Consider the following 22708-nt stretch of genomic DNA (forward strand, 5'->3'; position numbering starts at 1 on the left):
CCACCAAACATATATGGGCTAACCACACACATCTAATGACCGTGGGATGTTGTGAGTCAATACAGTCGAAGGCTCTTTTTGTATCTTAACACCTCTCATTAAAGCTGCATAGATCATTTTTTAAATGTATATTTAGCCTTTGAAGTTCCATTGACATTCAAAATCTCTTTTCCAAGGGAGACCTGGCCAAGAAATGGTAGCAGGGGTAACACAATAAAACACACAATACAGTAGAAAATAAAAAAATAGTAAAATATGTACAATAAAAAAGATCACAATTTAGATCAGAAACAGGAGCATACATCTTGCATAAGACTGAGGATAATTTGTTTGAACTGAATTAGGGGAATAAAAGCTGAGCTAACCATGGCACTAACATTGCTAGAATTAGAGGTTTCATTCCCTGTGTTGCTCATTGGGTAGAGCAAGGCACTAACACTACCAGGATTGCAGGTTCTATTCCCTTTATAGTTCAATTGGTAAAGCAAGGGAGTACAAGGGTTAAGGTTTCTATTCCCGTTACAGTTCAGTGGGTAGTGGCACTAACACTGCGAGGAGGTTAAAAGGGTTTGAGTCCCAGCGGACCGGGGCCACCCATGTGAACAATGTATGCACTCTTGTCACCAAGTGTAAGGCGCTCGGCTCTTTCCGTGTCTGAACGCCTTTCTCATTAACATTCCTCACTTGTGGGTGTGATGCTGAAAGGATCTCCGGCGCGCCGAGCGGAGACGCGCACTGTCCCTGTGCGTTTAGAGAAGGTATCAGCTGCCGGCAGGAGGGGAGCGACCAGAAGGAGGAGCGGAAGAAGAGACAGTAAATCTACATTGTAGGCTACCATTCCTTCACTGCTGGGGCAGGAGCCGGGAGTCCTTTCACTGATAACCACCTGCAGAAAACTGTCCGCTTCTGCAGTAAATTTTCCCCACGGCTGAAAGTCTCCAATATGTGTCGGATCTAACATCGGTTGAGAAAACGAGGAATATTTGGCTCCCTGGTGGATGTGGACACCTAAACCGTGGACATGCAAAAGATAGTGAATTTATCCGTTTCATTTCTGCTGGTTTTATGGGGCTGCGCGCTCGGAGGCTCTCCCAGTGTTCAAATTGGTATGTATTCATTAGTTCAAACAAATTAATGGTTTTAAACGGACTGCCTAAAAGACAGGCTTTGTGCGTAGGGTGATGCTAAAAATTAGTTAAAATAAACATCTTAAGGTAGAAATATGCGCGAGTACATGCTGTTTTGTGTGTTTCAGGGGGACTCTTTCCAAGGGGCGCGGATCAGGAGTACAGCGCATTTCGGATAGGAATGGTTCAGTTTGGCACCTCGGAATTCAGATTGACGCCTCACATTGACAATCTGGAGGTGGCGAACAGTTTCGCTGTTACCAACTGTTGTAAGTGGCAGAAATATTTTCAATTTTTGATTTTTGCAATGAAAACCATTTTCCTCTACTTGTGCATGGCATCTATGACATATGCTGCCCATAGTAGCCTATGTGCTTCATTAGTCGAGTTTGGATAGCCTATCAGTAATTATGATGGAGACTAGTGTAGGTGTAAACTGCCTAATCTATATTCTGTTAACAATCATAACGAGGCTGTGAGATGGGTAGCATCGTGTTGGCAAGGGAAAGTTGGTTTCCACAGTAACAGTCAGTCACGGCGATGAGAATGTGTCTCATCCATCCTATTTCCATTCGTTCAGACTCAGAGATCAAGGCGTACGCTGCAAAAATATCGACCTTAACAAGTCTTGAAACCTTATGTTTCCTAAAACACGTGAGGAAAATCTACCAGTGGGGTGAGATCATTCCACTTGTTCCCAATGAAAATCAGCTTGTTTCTGGAATCAAATGTCATTTCCTTGATACCAGTGGAGTCATCTGCTTTATTCTGCCTTGTTCCTGAAACAAACTGTATTGGAAACGAGTGGAATTATGTCACCCCATGGACTGGATTTTCACTCGATTTAATAAAAAAATAGACTGCAAGACTAAATGACTTGTGAAGATAGACAGTTTTTTACAGTGTACATCGATATCACACATTTCCCCTGCTCAGAAGGAGAGGGGGTCGTCTATTGTTGGCTCGCACGTCCTGATGCCTATAGGATACATAGGGATACACGGAGCATCAGCCGTGCAGTGACCAGGCGGCGCTTTAACACGCCGTCAAACGTGGCGTTGTGGATTAGGAGGATACAATAAATTAATGACCCAGGAACCTAAAAGGATTTGCTCACTGTCGGGGCAGTTCCTTGGGAGCATGGAGAGGCTAATAGCTTACGACCAGACCTGAATCACGACTCTCCAACCGAGTCCCGATATGGGGTTACCTCACATCCACATCCACTTTTGGAAACTGATAGCCCATCACTTCTTCCTTTTTCGATTAGACAGGCTACGGGGCAAAATGAGTTATCAGTGGGAATCAAATGTAATCATTTCCTCCCTCAAACGCCCTCAGCTTCTTAATATTCCTTTGAAATCGTCATAACAAGAGGCAGCTGTATAGGGTCTGAGGTCTTTTTTAATGGCCACGGCTCGTACATTTCATTAAGCGGTTGCCAAGCGACTGTTCGTTTCAACAGTCCCTCAAACATAAATCAAAGGAGCTTCTGATTGGTGCGCGCATCGCTTCCCATCGATTGTCATTACCATATAAAAGCTTCCTGCTTGGAGAGGCTCGGTGCGCGCGACAGATGCGCGGCGGTGGTGACGGTGATGCTGGGATCATGTAACTGTGGCTTGTCAGGTGTTAATCAGCAGGATGCACAGCAAGCCATGTCGGAGATGCTTCCCATAGGCCACACATGATTTTATCCCTTGTTTGTTAACGACAAATATCCCACGCTGAAGAAAATAGATTTAATGTAGTCTATACTTCAGAATATGTTTCAAAATAGCCCAAAATGGCCAAAATGCCTTTGTACATATGAAGTTCATTGGAAATATAGCCTATTTTGAACTCTGGAAATCTATTTTCTTCTCATGTGCTGGTATCTCCAAGTATATCCAAAATATATTTTGGCCACTCAAGATATGTTTTGAATGAATGTCATTTTTGGGCCAAAGTTTTGTATATTTTGTATTGTATAAACCTCTCTAAACATCTCTAAACATATTCTGATGTGAACTGCAGTTTTTTCAGTATGGAAAATCTGCCTAGGCCTATATCAACTCATTTCTTTTGTCTCTGCTGTTTCCAATCCTGCTTTGCCCTTTTTGCACCATTTTGCTTCCCTGTCCCTCAATACTTTGTGACAATGATGTGAAGCTACTGCATGAGATTGTTTATCCGATTAAAATGAATGACAAAAGGTGGGGGACAGTTCAGCTCCGCTTGTAGTTTCAACTGTCTGATTCAAATTAAATCTCGAAGCAAAAACATCCTCCTTCAACGCTGGAGACGGTTACGGTCTTACGTTTAGCCAAAATGTGTGGAAAATTACTAAAACCTGTATACTAATAACTGCCTTTTCACCTTTTATTATTGTTACAACTAACAGTTGATCAGTCAGTTTGATCTGACATGGATCTTTGTTATTTTGAATTGACTGATTGACTGTCACAGTGCTGAATAGGGTTTTGTCAACTTTTTCTCAATCTAGCACCTAGACTGAGTGTGTGTACATATCTCCATCTTTCGGTCTTCACAAAAGGTGTGTGTGTGAACCCTACTTACCTAATCTATGGACTAAAGGTGTGGGAGTTAAACATTTTTTTGGGGGGTTGTGCTTTTAAACCAGTAGATGGCAGTCTGCCTTACAGCACCGCCCTCCATCTGTAATTACAGTGCATTAACACAACCACTTTCTTTTGTTAAAATGCACTTTGAGGCATTTATGAGATAGCACACAGAGGAGAGTGTCAGCAGAGACGGGAGATGACGTGCCAAATTCAAAGCTACAACATTACAAGTGCACAGTCTGAATCAGAGCCTGTTGAGCCTCCAGGATTCCCCACACGCCTCATTATCACCATCAGGGCAGAGCTGCATTAAATCAAGATCCATCACTTGCTGTAGCCGTATATCAGGTGTGAACCTCCTTTCTGGATCCGGCGATATCACATTTGTCATACAAAGAGGGAAATATGTTTCCTGAGTTAAATACAGTCTGATTGGCACAGTCATAAGGAAGTGGAGGACAGCAGTAGAATCAGGTCAGACTGAGAGGCAGATCTGCCCCGCAGGCCGGCCTTGTGGGACTCTGTCACTTCATAATATGGTGAAATGAGCAGATATTTTTACAAGGTTATGAAATGTATCAGAGAACAATATGTGGACCTATATCCTGCAGACTAGGTTTGGGCTAATATGGGGTTTTGAAGGCAGATACTGATACCGATATTTTTGTAATGAAGCTGCCGGTAGCCAACATTTTGTGCCATCTTTACATATTTTCATTTTCAAAAATTGCACATATTCAGTCTTTCCCCATGAACTATTGTTTTTGACAGGGTGGAAACGCATCTGAAACAGCATTTATACCATCATGGCACGTTAAAACTCTCCATTGAAAGCCAGACTAATGAAATTCTTTTAGGGTTAGCAGCTCTTTCAGGCAGGGTGACCCACCTCATTCAATGGCAGAGAAAGTCTGGGATAGATTACTTCCTTTAAATGTAGAATTCATTTACAAAAAGCATAATTTAACAATTAAATGAATAAAGAAAATCTAATCTCATTGCATGTTTTATAGACTGGCCATATCCAATATTAAATAAAAGGTCAATATTGGCCCGATTTATCAGTCTAACTCTATGCAGAGATATCGTCTTGTAATTCCTGGCCGACCCAACAGCGTACAGCAAAGACATTTTTTACAAAGGTTATGAAATAAGACAGAGAACATGTGGGCCTATACACCTCAGACATATCATAGTGTGGTTATGCTTGGCCGGTGCAGCAGCAGCGTACTTCATCAATGCAATGTGTCAAGACAGTGGGAGGGAGGATGATACATTCCTACATCAATAACCGTTCATCTGGACGGGCCTGCATCTGCTGCCAGAACCAGGGGACTCATTGTGTGTGTGTGTGTGTGTGTGTGTGTGTGTGTGTGTGTGTGTAGGTGTGTGTGTAGTTATATTGGTGTGCTGTCCACCTGTAGCTATAAATTTATAAGTATCTACAAACTTCCATGAATACAGCCACCTCTACCTCAGAACAAATCCACCCTAAACCCCTTTAATGCTGTTAATAAAAACAGATCTTGGTGATGTGCCTTCCTTGCATTCCTGGGTCCATTTTGTTGTTTGGTGGTGCATTTTTCCTGTGGATAACTGACTGTGATGTCATGTCGAGATATTTCCAGTGCAGCTACAGTGGAGTTTGAAAGAGCAGAAAATGTTTCAACGATCAAAAACATCAGTGGTAAACGTCAGGTTTTCAGTCACTCAGATTCAAACGGCAAGGGCTTCTTTCTAGAGCTGCCATTTTGCACCAACGTTCAAAAATCATACAGGGAGAAATCCATTGTAGAAGAAACAGAGAGGCCAATTTTTCCACCAACAGTAGCTTCAATAGACCAGAATGCAATGCAGCCACAGCTTGCATCTTTGCAGAACACCCTCTTTGACGACTTTTTCGTAATTTGAACAACCGGCCTTTTTCCTGACTGGAAAAACCACCTACACATCTACAGCATAGAGCTGCTGAAAGGCATTCTGGGAAATGTAAGGAATCGCTAACTGAGGTAGAAGTAGACGAGGCAGGTTAAGGGAAAGTGGATGCACCAAAAAAGTGAATTAAAACACTACTGGGATGCACTGAGCAGCACAGATTGATGATATCTAAGAGTGGATGTTTCTTTTAATACAGAAATAAGTGTTTACATTATGTTGAATTCTCTGCACCTGGTTGTGTGTGTGTGTGTGTGTGTGTGTATCTGTGTGCATGTATCCATGTAAGTGTGCGTGTGTGTATGCCTGGCTGAGTTTATCATATTCTGCTATATTGTGCTCCCATGCTTTGATTTTTGACACTCACCTCTTTCAAAGCAAACCGCTCTTCCTCCTCTGAGACCAACGGAGCAGATTTGAGGTCACTGACAGAGACCATTGATTTAACACATCAAAAGCTCTCCTTTTTCACGGTTCAATCACGTCACACTGTAATTTCATGCATCTACATGCGTACGGCATCTCAGGGACGCACGCATTCACGGAGCATGCTCGATGATCAAAAGCGTAAACCGACCATATATGCACAGCGGAGCATTGGTCATAGCCAATTTATTGTTCACACTTAATTAAATGCATTCTCCTCCGTTTCAGAGGGAGCCGTGAAATATTAAGTAGGCCTGGGAGCCGGCCGGTCAGAAAATGAGGCTAAAGAACCCTCTATGGGCCTTTGCCTGCCCTGAATACCGCCCCCAACCAAGCCCTCTTCACTCTGTCCTCAAAAAACACAAGGCTGAGATAGTATCAATTACAGCATGATTCAGAGGCTCTTAGCTGGAAGTCGCCTCTTGTCTCATATCAGATGGCTTAGCTCGCTCGCTGCCTCCGAGGCAGCCGGGTCAAGTGTATTTGTGTTCTAAGCAGAACAAGAAGCAAACTTTTTTTTGTCCACCGGCTATAGAGGCGGGTACAGTACATCCCAAAATTCACCAGCTACACCCATTACATTTTTAGAACAGAACAGGACTTCAAAACGATGGGTGCTGGAGTACACACACTTATCAGCCAAAGAAAACTTTACATCAGCATTTGACTGGAGGCTTGTGCTCATTTCCCAGGTTACTTTAAACATGTTTTCCAATGCCGTCACTAGTTACCTCATCAAAGCTGTACTCGGTAACGTAATCCAAAGCATGACCCAAATTCAGTAATATATTCTGATTACTTTCACTTACTCTCAGATTACTTTGCCATATTTGTGGTATAAAGGTGCAGATAAGAAAAAGTTAAAAATAGCAAGCTTCAGGAAATGCATTTCAGGTTTGCATACAAACAAATATTCCTCTGTGCCACATTTTATGAAGACGTAGAACACCTGCCACTATTTAAATGGCCTTCTGAGTTTGCTCGTTTTCTCAGAAGAAAACCTCCAATTTTTCACAAGTATCTGTAATTAGAATACATATTTTTATTATGCAAGGTAATCGAATACAGTTACATTTTACAATGTTCTGTTACTACCCAACCCTGGCAGTCACAATGAAAAGCTTCTACTTGTCCATAAAAGCAAATTAAAACAGGAAAAGATACAGTATAGGGGCTTGTGGATTGTAATTATGGTTGTTTTGAATTTGCATTTGCTTTTCTGCATGGAGTCATCCATGTATCGTCTGGCCATGGTGGCTTTGACCCTTGCTTCCCACACTACTGGTCGCTTGTAATGTTGCAAATCTTATTTCTACTGTTGTGCTCATTGTAAGTCACTTTGGATGGGAGCGTCAGCTGAAAGTGAAATGCAGTCGTTTATTATTCCCATTTGGATTTTACCTATCTAGTTTGGAAGGAAGGAAAGGATGATGTAATATGGAGTCATCTAATTGGCTTTCACTGTCAGATCGAGGGTGCCATCGCTTAGTTCAGCCATCAAGAACAGGACAGAAAACTGATTCAGAACAGAGTTTTAGCTTTCTGATCTGTTCCAGATTTTCTTGTAACTGATATTTGATCATTCTACTCTGATTCTTAACATTATTACTCTACAGCTGCCACTATACTGTTTACCATGCTGCCTGAATGAACATAGTGATTGAATGCTAAATGTTCTGTATATTTGAGTCTGAGGTCTTGTTTTCAGTCACTATGTACCGTGTGTTTTTATTCTTTTTTTATCTAAGGTATAAACAATATGTCTCTGTACCAATGGCACCAAGACTAATTTCTTTACCTTTCTTGTACTTGGCGAATAAAGATTTGGATTGGCTCCCCAGAGAGCAGATCCTTATCCTGAGATGTAACCGAGATTTTATCCCTGCACGTCTGTCTAGATGTTCGCTCTCGAATCTTTCATCTGATAAAAGCAAACAAACACTCATTCATTGTTCTGCAGCCTTTAATCCAACAACCGCAGCACCGGCATTTACTCTCGCTGTTTCAGTATGTGAATTAGTCAGTTTTCCAGAGTGCGACGCCCTGGCAGAGGCTAAATCCATCACAGCGGCGAGGCACTGTGTCATGGAGATGTTGGGGTGGCTAGTAAGATTATAGATCAGCTGTTCTTGGCATCTGGAACTTATCACCGTTAAGATGAACAGCTCCACTTCACAGCTGCATCCATAACCCTTGTGGTTGTGTTTGGACATACAGTTTCCTTCTCCTCAATACAGTAGCAGCTTCTGGGCAAACAAACACCCTGAAGAGACACAAATAGTCATGTTTACAACATTAGTCATTTTCATCTGGAAAAATTGAATTTTGTTAACAGCCAACCAAGGTTATCATTGTAAATTAAAACTGAGACAAAAACTAGATGTTAAAAACGCTTCGTAAACGGAAAATGACACACTAAAACTGTCTTGTTTACTTGTAAAACTAAGTAAAATAAAATAAATATATACGTGTAATGTTTTTAGTTTTTGTCTTTTTGAATTTTGGAGTGGTCCCAACTCCAAGTTAGCTGAAAAAAATTTATGTAAATGAATTTTTAAATTAATTTATGATTTATTGTTTTATTACACAATACCTGTTGCAAACATATCTGTTCTGAACTTCTATCATATAATCTATAGTAGAGTGCAGCAAACTTGTTTATATATAGACATTTCTCATTCCTGTAATCACTAGCACCTTAGAAGAAACACATGGCTGTGCAGAGGACACATACATAAAGTAGTTTGATATTATTTATTTATTTGCTTACTTACTTTCTTACCTAGTTACTTAATTATTTATTTATTTATTTCTTCTTACCTATATACTATTCTTTGCTGCTGCAGTGACCCAAATTTGCCTTTGGAGTTCATCAAAGTTCATCTCATCTTACATTATCGTATTTTATGTAATCACTCACTCTGCTATGTATGGAAATGAAAGGCTTCATTCCAAAATGCTATATATCAATTTTGTTTTTTAAATGCTGCCTAATGTTAATTGCTCAATATTTAAAAGAAAAAAAGTCTACTTAATTAAATCATTAAAAAACTAGCCTCTAACCTTGGCTATAAAACCATGTCCATATAATCTGATATCCAAATATTTGTCTAGTCAAACTGATGTTGGATTAGTTGAGAATGAGCATTTTTTATAATTTATTGAATATATTTGCTGCGAGTGCTCATTAGCATGCACAGAGCAGAATCTGCCTTTCCCATCATCATGCTGATTAAGATTTGATTCGGTTGTCTTGTCTAGTCTTACAGGGTGTTCTTGTCAGACTTATTAGGATGTATGTGTGTGTGTGAGAGAGGAAAAGATCAGCAATTGGGAATGATGAAAGAAAATGACCTAATGGGACAGAGTGAGAGACCTTGAGAGAGAGAGAGAGAGAGAGAGAGAGAGAGAGAGAGAGAGAGAGACAACCCTCTTTGCTTGCAGAGCAAAACAGAAATGGACAGGGTGACTCCAGTTAAAGGTGGAAGCCACATCAACATGAATTTTCCCACATCTGCTCACAATTACATTTTAAGCATTTGCTGACAGACCTATACAGTATAATAGCCTTTATTTCCTTGATTGCCAACATTACATTACATTAGCAACCAATAATGAGGGGCGTACAGGTCACACTGCCCCTGAAAATAGATGCAACATTTAATATCCCAAAAATATTTATGTATAATAGAGATGTGATGGGAAAAGAAACAAGAGCTAGGGACAAACAGTGTTTTTTTTCCAAATCAATAAAAGATGCACAATTTTAATACAATAGGAAGACAAAGAGGAAAAAAAAGGCAAGACAATTTTGAACAAAGACTTACAATTTTGTAAGTCTTTGAACAAAGACTTATAATTTTGTTTAGAAGGTCTATTAGTTTGACAACAGAGCAGCTGTTTACTTGCTAAATGAGTATAACTTTCGGCAACCAGTGTGCACTCAACTATTAATAATCAGAATCACATAACTGTAACCCATTCACAAGGTACAATAAACATGCAGGAATTGCACAGCGGCACTTGTGCAGAAACACATCAACAACAACTATTAACTGCACATGCACACTAGCACATATGGTACAGAGACAATAGACAGTAGACTTTACAGCACTAGATTATGCATTCCACATAATGATGTAGGATTTTCTTATTATAAAGCCTGATTCATCCTCAGTCAGTATAATGGCCAGCCTACTGTTGAGTCACGGCAACAGGCTTTTTCACTGGCTCTAGTCTAAACCCTTTGTCTGAAACAAATATCTCTATAAAACCTACAGTGTGTCTTTCCTCCTAACAGCCCAGTAAATCAATGTGGAAAGCTGATGAATACCATTTGCTAGCAAGTTTGCTCTTTTCTTCAGCCTCAATCTTCACCGGCACACTCTTTTGTCCACTTCAATTAGAGCTTTGATCCCCTTGAAACATTTCTTTATATTGAGAGCAGCGTTGCGAGTGTAAGTAGTCTGTTTCGTAACATCGCTGCTATTGTGCTCTTGTAAATTTATTCTCTAATGACCTGCTTGCTTAAATAAAGGTTAACTAAAATAAAAAGCAATTTTCTATCTCATCTGGATTGTAGCCAAAGTCTCTCAACAGAAGCTGTCGACTTGTCAGTTGTATGTCCTCTAAACATCCTGGAATTTATACATACAAAAAAAGGGTGAGGAATGTGATGTTCCCTATTGCTATTGATAATGTTAAAGGAAAAATCCCCCCTCTGATACTCTTACAGTGTTAGATATAATCAATCTGTGATGTTCAGTGCATTCCAGGAGATATTTTGTGATGAAGTGTTGTACCCACTTTCCCTCAACCTGCTGCATGTACTTCTACTTCATTTGGTGATTTTCTACATTTCCCACTATGACTCCTGACAACCTCCAGAGAGAGGGTGTGAACCCGTTGCCTTCAGCTGTGGGTTACACATATAGATGGAGAGAGCAATAGTGATAGTAAGAGAAGAGAGCGAGCGTTTTTCTTATCGAGTTAAAGTGAGAGGCTAGTGTTGGTGGAGAAATTGGTCTCTCTGCCTCTTCTACGATGGATTTCTCCCTGTGTGATTGTTGACCGTCGGTGCAAAATGGTGAGTCTAGAAAGAAGCCCTTGCTCTTTGATTCTGAGGACGTTTACCGTTGAGGTTTCAGATTGCTGGAACATTTTCTGCTATCAAACTCCATTGTGGCTGTGGTGGAAATATCTTGACATGGCATCACTTTGTCTACAATTGGCCAGTTATCCATGGGAATAAGAAAAATACACCACCAAACAAGAAGATGGGCCCAGAAATGCAAGCAACATTGCCAATAGCTGTTCCTTTTTTAACAGTGTTGGAGAGTGAACATGCACTATTACTTGAAGCCTATCCAAACCCCCCATAGATAGATAATAATGAATTCAGAGTAATAGATGGTAAAATAAAAGAGATAGCAATGCAGAAAAAAATATGACAAAGCAAGAAAATGACTCTGGAAAATTGACGTAACTCTGGAAAATTTACAAATTCCCATTAAATTACCATCAAATCTCGAAGGGTTTGAAGTTAGGAAGTGTCATGCTTTCTCCCAGTCTGTTCACTGTATAATCAACCAAGTGCCAGTCCTGCCCCCCCTCCGCCTGGCGCTGTGATTCAGTCCGTCTCCATTAAAGGAACCTCGGGTGCTTCACCATGTGAAGCCCTGTAAGGCCGCAGTCAGTGGGCGGCTACTTTGATCCGCCTGTCACATGGGTCAGTAAGGGAAGGATTTGGTGGAATCTACTGGGAGCGGAGGGATTGGAAGCTGGACTGTATCTGTTTTTGGGGGTGGATATGCAGTGAGTGTGTCTGTGTGTCATTAGAGTGTGTGTATGCGTGTGTGTTGCTTACGTGTGTGTGACAGAGACTGAGAATGAGAGTGTGTGCAGGTCTGAGACAAAGAGATTGTGGGTTGACATAAAATCAGTGGGTGTTTGTGTGTGTGTGTGTGTGTCGGGGGGGTGTAAAAGAGAGTGAGAAAGAGTGTGTGTCTGTCTCAGAGAATGAGAGAATGTATCTAAAATAGATTTTGAAAAAGAGGGAATTTGATGTGGGTTTAAAGTCAGTAGGTGCTTGTGTGTGTGTGTGTGTGTGTGTGTGTGTGTGTGTGTCTGAGTAAGTGTGTGTGCATGCATACACAGGAGAATGGACATGGTACTTCAAGTGATGCTGGGTTTCTGTATTTGCCTGTATGTGAGTGGGTTCACCATGAAGGAGCAGATTTCTTCCCATCAAAACAAAATCGGCTGTGTGTTACCATGCTGTTCCACTCAGAAGTAAATAGGGAAGAGTCCAACCCGGTCCTGCAGAGTGGTTGCCAAGGCAACTCCAAACGAGACCAGGACAAGAACAACACCAAAGGCGGTTTCGATTCAGTCCAAAAACACTCCTTTTCCAAGACCAAGATTACAACCGTGATTACAGTAGATGCAGTTTAAAATTGCAAAATGATATACTAATGACATAACTCCCACCTGCTAAATGGACAAGAAGTAATCTGTGACATTTATCAACCTCTATTTGCGACCAATAGGAATTGCAACAACATTGGTGGAGCTTATCTCCTCCTGTCCACCCCCACTCCCTCTCACCCTTCCTGTTTACTTGAATTATGGCAGCCTGTAATTGACACAAACAATAAAGTCACATTTCATTAGAGCAGAGATCTAACAGAAATGCCTAGTGAAAAGGTAACATATCGCCGTCCAAAAAGAGAATATGGAACTGGAAAGTGAGTTTTGAAAGACAGAAATCTCTGCATTTGGGGAAGTAATTGTTGAGCCACTGGTATTGATCAATAACCCCATTAACCCCCCCTGCAGATATAGCCATTTTGTGCAAAGCGGCAGTAAAAATCTTACTTATTACCCCCTATAGGCTTTTGGCATTTTTTTTCCACACATGAAATTCAGCAGAATTCGAGAAGCAATGCCTGAGATAAAGACAAGACTCCTGCAAATTAGGCTGAGTCCATGTTCATTTGGTGTTGGGATCTACAACGCTGCAGTCCAGTCCAGTAGATTCATTTCAAAATGACATTCTACGAACAACCCCCACATCTATTAGCAGCGCCACGTCTCCCCTGCTGCGATAAAACAGCAGGAGAAACACTGGGAAAAGGGGGCAGCTGCATAAATTATCTGACAGTTCGATTTCCGCTCCACCATTTGCTTGCCAAAAGGAAGTCGAAGTAATAGCGTTGCGTCCAATAAAATGCCTTGAATGCATAACCTTTTACTCCCGCCCGGTTCTGCTCCAGTGTGCAAGAATTCGCATGATCCGCATGATATAGAAAGGGGTTTTCGGATTTGATTCGCAGTGTTTCAACTTTAGCCAGGTTAACTGTATCGGCCTTAAACAAACACAATTCGTGATAATTATTCGAATATGAGAGAGAGAGAGAGAGAGAGAGAGAGAGAGAGAGAGAGAGAGAGAGAGAGAAAGTAAATATGCCTTCCATTTTTTTTTTTATAGTGGAAGGCTTATTAACCAAAGGTAAATATCCTAAATCTTTGGCAAACACCTCACTGTGGAAAGTGTTTTTGTGAGTTATTTAATGAGGAAAAAAAAGACTGATGGCCAAATAGAAAAATCTGTTTTTCTTTGAAGTAGTTTTTACACTCTAACCCGTTCTCCAGTCCAATGTAATTTCATTACAAAGCATTAAAACAAGACATTTATTACCAAGAATCAGAAACAAAACAAGAGGACTGTGCCAATAGGCAGCACTTTGCCAACTTGTTCCTGATTCATTCTCAAGACTTCCTCGCAAATACTTGGCTCAGTCTGCCTCCACCTCACCCACATTGTGTTCCAGACCGCCTCAATAAACAATCACTCGCTTAGTCAAGGAAAGTTAGACCAAACGCACTTTGGAAAATACTCAACGACAGTACAACCATCTTTAATCCTTACAATACAATACTCCATCACATTAGTAGACACATTAAGACATGGAAGCTTGTCATAGTGGCCATAATAGCCAGTCATATCCTAACCACATATAATCTCCTGTTGTACTTGCAAAAGAGATATTTATTTTTCCAGCCGAACAAACAGATTACTGTAGAGCAATTATCATTATGCAATGGTCCAATGTTCTGACAGCATAACTGAGTCATGGTTTGGTGTTGTGTCGGCGCAGCAAAACGGCCCTTTGTGGAATAGGGGTACTTGTCAAAAATAGTCAAATCTGCATGAAAAACCCCACATAGTGAGGAAGACAGCAGCTCCTGAGAATGGACTGAAACCACAATGTGACTGTGATATCAGTCTGATATGTTGTGGTGTTGTGGCACTGCTGACTTTAATTATCTTTTCAAACTATGCAAGTTTTGACAAAGACACAATGACACAACGTGTCAGTTTTAAACAATAAAGTGAGCATTGTGTATTAAAAAGGAAGATTGTGGTTGCAGTCCATTCTTGGGAGTTGCTGTGTGGGATTTTTCATGCAGATAACACGTTCAGTGTGCATCTCATAATCTCATTTTTTAGATTTGTAAACATTTGATTGCATCATTATGCTCTATATCTGGATCTTATAGTATAGTATAGTATAGTATAGTATTCTATAGTACAGTATAGTACTACAGTATAATCTAATCTAATACAATATAATATAGTGTAACATAGTGTAGTATGACATAGTATAGTATTGCACAGCATACTGTAATACAGTATTGGTATTGGTATTGGTATTAGTATTAGTATTGGTATAGGTATTAGTATACAATTAGTATTAGTATTAGTATTGGTATTGGTATTGGTGTTAGTATGGGTATTAGTATTGGTGTTAGTATGGGTATTAGTATTAGTATAAGTATGAACTGGCTTGCATTGCTGTCAGTCTCTTAAACAATGTTTAGGAAAATCATTAGATTCGGTTCACTGCTAATGTGGAAATATATCATTTAAATGGGAACCTTCAAGTGTTGGATGATGTGTACCAGTTTCTGGCTTTGCCCCACCTCTCTGGGTATATCCCTATTCATCTTCAGCAAACAGTGAGTGTCTGGTTGCTATGGCAACCGCTCTCCCAGACGCTGGATGAAGCTGTGTTTCTATAGATGTAACTAATATTGGTCTGGCAGAGCCAAGATCATTAGAACACAAAACAGCAGATCTGAAGTCTGCTTTGGTATTTCCACTAAAGGTCAGTGGACATACAATATGTTTTATTACAGGAGGCAGACAGAATGCGAACAAAGTAGCTCCATATGATGTATGGGCTGGCTTTGCAGAATCAATATGGCTGAAGAATTCTGTATTGTGCTTAGTGGGATGGATTGTTAGCAGTGCAACACAGCACTTCTTCTTCATCTAAGATACAGGAGGTGTTTGTGATAGAGAAAATATTAAGAATTTATTTCCAAAGCACTATATATCTATTTTGAAAAAAAGAGATCATCAGATTCTAGAGGATCTGTTCTGTAAAAGTGTTTCATTTCATCAGTCAATTTTGAGTCAAGTTATCGAGTTAGCCTTTAAAACAAGCCGCTATTTGTTTGGATTTTGTGCAATCATTTTGTAAGAGTAGGTGTCACTTTTTTCAAATGGTGGATATCTGATTTTGGACCAAAACTCTTAATATTTTCTGTAGATATTCAGTGTCATTGATTCTGTTTCTGTGATACAGGCAATACAGGCAATCTTTATAAGTGAGCAACTATAAAATCTGAGTAACATGGGACATAGGTCATTGAAAAAAGAGAGGGAGAGAGAGACAGCGGGACAGAGAAAGAGGACGGAGGATGAGGGGGGGTCCTAAGTTGATAGGAACTGAGCTGTTCTGTTCTTCCAGAGAGCAGCTGCCGGAAGAGCTGCTCGAAGCCAGACAAAAACACATCCCAGTGTGCCTCTCTCGCCCACGGTGACACCTCCCAGAAGTCTTCCCATCGGCCACTCAAGAGCATGGCTGAGATCTGTCACCTAGGCAACAGCCTGTGGTGCTGCGCTGCTAAATATGTCCTTCTTACCGAGTCATTTCATCGTCTATTGAGTCTTAAAAGTATCTTTTTTATTAAAACAAGTTGAGATAATTGTCCCCAATGATGAAATTTGGTGGGGGTTATTCGTTTGTTCGTCCTTCATGTGCGATATCTCAGACTGCTGATTGGATTGTGATGAAATTTTGGGGAATGATGAATTGAATAAGAATGAATCAGAATAAGAATCAGTTTTATTGGCCAGGCTAGTTTGCACATACAAGGGATTCAACTTGGTGGGTTGCTCACGTCACATTCAACATAACAAAACACGGGAATATAGTGCAATATATAAATATAGTACATCAAAAAATTACAGATAGAAATTTTGGAAATAGGTCTCTCCTAGAAGTGGTATATAAAAGAAAGTAGTATATAAGTGTAAGTAATATATAAAAAAGTATAAGTAGTATATATTAAAAGACACAGAATTTTAGGAATAGGGCTTGTTTCCATGCACATGATCTTGTCTTTAGCATGCACGTGGTGTCTGTTTGAGCCTGGCTGATTGCACTGATATTTAGCTATGGAAGTCAGAAACTTGGGGAAATGATGCATCTCACTGCTGTGATTCTGGCATTTTCCAAATTACTGCCTAGCCCAAGGGGGGCGTTACAATTACAGGCCAAAACAAGGTAACAAATTTGTTACTGATTGGCCCAGAGGGAGACTGAGTTGTTTGTGAGGGACCAGAGCAAATCAACTCGTTTCAATGATATTCTTGAATCAAGTGATGCTAACTTCAAAAAAAGAATTACAATTTTAATTAAAGAATTAAAAAAAGTAACTAAAATCTTATTTTCAGATCTATGGGAAACTGCACTTCAAACTAGGAAAATGGTCTCACCCCATTGGCAGATTTCTTCAGTTTTAAGAGAGATGACATTTAAAGAAGAAATGACTTGCTAAGGTGGATATATTTTTGCAGTGTAGAGAGAACATGGCTGAGCTGTGTTACCCAGGCAACAGTCTACAGAGGGAATGAAACCAGATCATGTTTCTATGGGCTGGAAGAAATGCAAATGTGCCCAAACTCCACACATTTGATAGGACATTGATAATGAATATTTATTTTTTACTCAAGTGTCGTACAATCTAGGTTCCCAGCCCACATGGACAAAAAGACATGAGATCCATGCATTATGCTGCAGTTGTATAGAACATAAACAACACAGGATTTTCAGATTAAGTGCAACAAATCCACCTTTTGTGAAACATATCAGTTCTTTCATGATCATTTAACCAAAAGTAACCCTTGGCAAGTGATGTGAACAGGGACTCAGCTGTAGGCTAAACAGGGCATTAATTAAGTCAGGAGGAAAAAGATGAAAGTCTAAAAACTGCTCTGGGGTCAGAGCCTTAAGTCAGAGCCAACAAGAGCCCTGTCCCTTTTTCCTGAAGTGTCTTTCTCTGAGTTTTAATGATGATGCAAATAACAGGAGATTGTGAAAAGGTCTGATGCCACAAGAGCTTGTTATGGAGATAGTGGCGATGCTGTAGGTTTGTAAAATGTCTCTAAACTATCCTTGGATCATATGCAACAGTGCAGGACAGACAGCAGGACTGTAACAGTGTTCGGATCACTCAGGGGACCTGCTGTTAGACTTGATGTTATTTTAATGCTTACGCTAAGTTGCCTGCTGACAGGGACAGGATCGGTACGGGAAAGCTTTTTTTTTTCTATTAGGAGAGTCTTGGGAATGCACAATGCAATGCCATTTACTGTCCTGAGAGAAATTTGGTTTGCAAGCACAGTGCAGAAAACAGTGTGCATCATCCAGTTAGTTAGCGGACAACATACAATACATCCACTAGTTAACAGCATTCACATATAAATATCTGTCTGGTCAGTCCCATCATGGCAAAAAATTAAAATAATTGGGCTGCATGTAAAACATTTCAAAGGTTTAGAGCAGAAGAGGCGTACGTGACATTTTCCTAATTTTACAGCAGAGCAAAAACAACATTTTAGATGGATGCATCTTTTTATTCAAAAGGAACCATTCATACTTTTACAGAGATTAAGATTCAGACAATTGATAGACTATAAAAGCTATTAAGTGCAGTTAAGCCCTTTTTGCACCAAATTTAATCTAGGATTTTCACTTGAGTCTTTTGGATTGTCCCCTTTATTTTAATTTAATGTGTTCATTTGACCATCAGATAGAGCTCAACAAGAGCTTTCCAATGACATATGGCACTCATTTTCGGCCCCTTTTCCACCGATCCCTTGATATATGACTTTAAAAACATTCACAGTTTTGCTATCTGTCTAGTCAGTCTACGTTCTTGAACCACAGCATATGGGACATAAGACATTTCTCTGTACAGCTATCAGACCTTGTTTTGATAAATATCTACAAGCTCCCATGAATGCAGCAGTGACAGCTTTACCACTTTAGCATTTATCGTATGTCTATTGCTGTGTACAATACGTGGTTGTGTGTGTGTGTGTGTGTGTGTGTGTGTGTGTGTGTGTGTGTGTGTGTGTGTGTGGTAGTGTGGTGGATTTTTGTAGAGACAGATGTAGGTTTGACCATGAGATAATTTCTCATGTTACTGCAGTAAGGAAGCTTTGTTTGATATGAAACCAGGACTGGACCCAGCATTCAGGATCAGAATCCACCAAGTACAATAAATATACAGGAATTTGTCTTGGTGGCATTTACTGTTTCAGACCCACTTCAGTATCTGAAGGATCTTATTTATCTTTGTCTTATACAGTAGCTAGGCTACATTTATTTGATATATCACTTTTGTGTGATTCATTATGGTGATTTTTTGTGACCTTGTGTGTTTTATTGCATAGAGCATCGCACAAATGACAAGTTTTTATTCCTTTTGGGGCCACCCATGCTAAAACTATGCCCATACTGCAAGGCATTTTAGATAAAAGTGTCCATCAAATGGTATAACATACAGTATGTTTCTTTTTTTTTAATTTGGAAAAAACAAAGAGCCTGGACATTGTACAGGCTCTCCAAGTGCTTGTCCAGCATTTTTGTTATTAGGAGGTACGAGGTCAAAATCAGCCCGTGCAGCAACTAGATCAGTGACAAATGTGCTCAGGCTGCGATGACGGAGGGGGTGGTGGCTTTTAGCTGCCTCACCAACCAGTGACAGATCAGTTTTACATAAAACCCCCAAGGTCCTCAGGCCTTCCTCTGTGGTGAGAACAGCAGTGTTGGAGAGGGTGCGATATCTAACAGTCAGTTCTATTAGCTATGACTGGACTGGTGATGATCATCATGACAGTGACGTGGTGGTGCTGGTGGAGGCGTGTGTGTGTGCGTGTGTTTGTGTGTGTGTTTGTTTGTGTGTGTGTGTGTTCGTGTGTGTGTTTGTTTGTGTGCATGCTAGGGCTAGACCGATATATAAGGAAGATATTCTTCCCTGACCACAGCTACATAAAAACAGTCTGTAAAACCTGCAATATTTGCTAATTTTATTTATTAATTTAATTGTTAAATCATGTTTTTGTAAATTAATTCTTCATTAAAAGGCCTAATTTAACCTAGAGTTTCCTCTACCAGTGAAAAAGAGCGGTCACTCTTCCTTAAAGAGCTAATTCTAAAATAATTTAATTAGTCTTTGTTTTAATGGAGAGTTTTATTGTCACATGGTCTAAATGCTGTTTCAGAGGCTTTTCTACCTTGCCAAGAAATGCTGAAAACTTGGTCAAACTGGTCAAATTTAAAGTTATTGAATATCGGTATAAAATATTGGCTATTAGACAATCAAAATAACTGTAAAATTATTATCAGTATTGTATTGGCCTTCAAAATCATGTGTGTTGGGGGTTTCATTTGTGATGATAACTTGTCAGTTCATTTTTTTGCTCAGTTTTACAGAGCACAGTGTTGCCTTTGAACTGACGACATGCTGATTTCTCAGAATAACTGCTTTTCATCAGTGGCCTATAAAGTACTGACACAATTAAAGGACAATATTTATAAATTTAACAAATGAGTGAATTTACCATAAAACGTGAACAAAGTAATAAAAAAACTGTTAATCAACATATTAAAGTGAAATTCCGCCTTGATAAAATATTGATGTCAGCTGAAAGTTTACCATTAATTAGATTTTCTAGCGACAGGTAATTTCTGCAAATTTAATCTTTTCTCAATGATGGAGCGCAGTAATGCAAACACAGTGGTGGAAATGCCAGAGCCTGAGCACCGAGTGTGCCATACTGGTGAAAATGAGGTCAGCTAATTGGGACAGCTAAATATACTTCACAGGGTGAACCTTCTCCTGCAACCTTGGAAGGTGATACACAGTGCCAGAGTCACTGCTGCGACAGATTTAACATCCGGATGATAATGAGGTGATTAGGACCTTCTGATGACCACGCAGTGTCTGTTGTCTTGTCTTACAGACTGCTCCTACACCTGCGGTACATGGTGAGATCAGAATCACTTTATTTGCCAAGTACAATAAGCATACGGGAATTTGTGTTGGTGGCAGGTTTGCAGAGACATATCAGCAACTTACAAAGTGTTTTCTTCAAAATCAGCCTTTTTCTCAGAATCTAGCATCCGAACAATGTGTGGGAAATCAATCTACTGACTAAAAATCCACCATTTTGTTTTTTGTTCGATGATATACATGCATACATTGCAAGATCTATTGATGAGAAATAGAAAATTGTTTCTATCAGTATGACTTTGCAGGGCTGTAGACAGCTTGGTGAAGGGGTTGGGTCAATTTCCCCCAAAAGTGGACCTTTTTATTGTGATCACAGGATGCGCTATCTGAGGCCTTTGGCCTACTAGGCTGTCAAAACACTACCTTGTTTACTTAAAGGCAGAGGAACCAGTTTCTCACCTGGTTTTCAGACAGTTAAGGGGAAACTCAGGGTGCAAGGGGTTAATAATCTCAGATAGTGAACATGCTGATTGTCTCTTCTGTTCTTTTCATCCCACGACAGAGACCTGGAGATGAGTAATAGGCCCTGAAAACACAAAATCAATCTGCGGTTGGACGACATGCTCGTAGTCTAACCAGCAGTATGTGAGTTGGTCGTCACCATAGAAACGGACCACAGTAAACCAAGGTAGTGCGAGCCGAGCCAGCTTTGCAACAGGATGCACTGAGATTTTTTTTTTCCTTTTGTTTAATTCAGTGGAAAGTGGAAATCAGCAAGGGATGCATGATGAATATTTCAGTAGCGTGAGTTTTTAATCCATCACATGCCTATTATTGCTTTTATCTAAATACACAGTCAAGAGTGGTGGTTGTTTGCAGTCACAGCAAGCTTTAATTGGCTTCCATCAGACTTTTCCATGTTTAGGGTCGGTTGAACAACCCAACTGACCGATTTCTGGCTACGGTGGTGCCTTGACCCTTTGAGTATAGGCTTACCCTTATATGCGAGTGGCCACATATAAAATCATTGATGTATTTCACTAAATTTTAATCTGTAAGGATCAGCTCTATTGCATGTGTATAGGTAGATCTTCATGGAGGACTTGCTCACAGAGCAACTCTTGGAACTGGCATTCATCACCCTGAAATTAAAAAGTACACTTAATTTCTCCATAAAAACATTAAGTATCTTTGTGACTGGGTCTTCTTTCTTTCGTCTCATCTTTCATCCATCCCTAAAAATATTTACAACATCTTAGACCATTAGTGCCGTCCTTCTATTCATCCAAAAGTCATTAATTTATTTATGTTATCTTTATTTAAGAAGCTACATTAAAAAAATAAAATTCTAGAAAGTATGCACCATGCCATTTTCACCAGAAAACATTTCAACTGCAGAAGCGCTACAGTAAAATATTTAAGCTCACAAACCAAGGACGCATACGCCATGCATCATGCATCCATACTACAGAAAACAGCAGGGATTCTCTTTCTATTAGATTTCGAAAATTAGAATTTCACTTCCGAAATCGTACAGTCGACTGGGCTCCCAAGAACCCAATCGACTGTACGATTTTTTGAGGAAACCTTACAATCTAACAGGTGCCTCCTTGATCTTCAAGGCACCCCGAGTTTCATGAAATCACCCTCGGAGAGCCATAAATCTTTAAAGTGCAAAGCCCAATGATGTGTTCAAAAACTATCAGCTGTGTTGATCTGAAGACAGAGGAAACAGCATCCAAGAGTCTCAGTGTTGAGATCACAGTGTGCATATAAATCACATCACACCGTCTCATCCATTTCAGATTCCGTATACAACGCTCTAAGCAGTTCTGATAAAGAAGCCATTTTCCTGGAAATAAAACCTTAGCGCAATAAGATGGCCACGGTGCATGAGCATCTTCCAGCCCGTGCTTTTATGAAGCTTTTTTTCTGAGTTAGTTATTCTCTTTTGTTCAAAAAACTTTTCTCAAGTGCAGCTGAATAAACCAAACATCATTTATGCATATCAAAACGATAGCTCTCTCTGTGAAAATACAGCTGTAGTCTTAGTGATAGGTCTTATTTTTAACATTGCCCTTGTCAACAGGCTCATTTCCTTTGGCATCACTGGTGGTTAATGAAAGGACAGACGTTTCTGGAGAGATTCACACACACACACACACACACACACAACCAAATGCAGACACACACACACACGCACACACACATTAGCAATGCACTACACACTATTGTCTGGTAACTACATTGTTAGGATTACAAGTCCCCAAATCGACAGTGTGT

General features: G+C 40.0%; 1 protein-coding gene across 5 annotated transcripts in view; it reads left to right on the forward strand.

Moving 5' to 3' along the window:
- Positions 1-1021: 1021 nt before the first annotated feature.
- gria2b (glutamate receptor, ionotropic, AMPA 2b) overlaps positions 1022-22708 on the forward strand; it is a 50391-nt gene continuing 28704 nt past the window's right edge. For 3 of the 5 annotated variants that reach the window (XM_071909220.2, XM_071909221.2, XM_071909222.2), the window contains exons 1-2: positions 1022-1106; positions 1256-1396. In XM_071909220.2, coding sequence (XP_071765321.1) covers positions 1022-1106; positions 1256-1396 — 226 coding nt within the window. Of the gene's footprint in view, positions 1121-1255; positions 1397-22708 lie in introns of all 5 variants that reach the window. The other 2 variants (XM_071909223.2, XM_071909224.2) reach the window with 1 other exon arrangement.

The sequence above is a fragment of the Centroberyx gerrardi genome, chromosome 16 (assembly GCF_048128805.1).
Source record: "Centroberyx gerrardi isolate f3 chromosome 16, fCenGer3.hap1.cur.20231027, whole genome shotgun sequence".
Lineage (NCBI taxonomy): Eukaryota > Metazoa > Chordata > Actinopteri > Beryciformes > Berycidae > Centroberyx > Centroberyx gerrardi.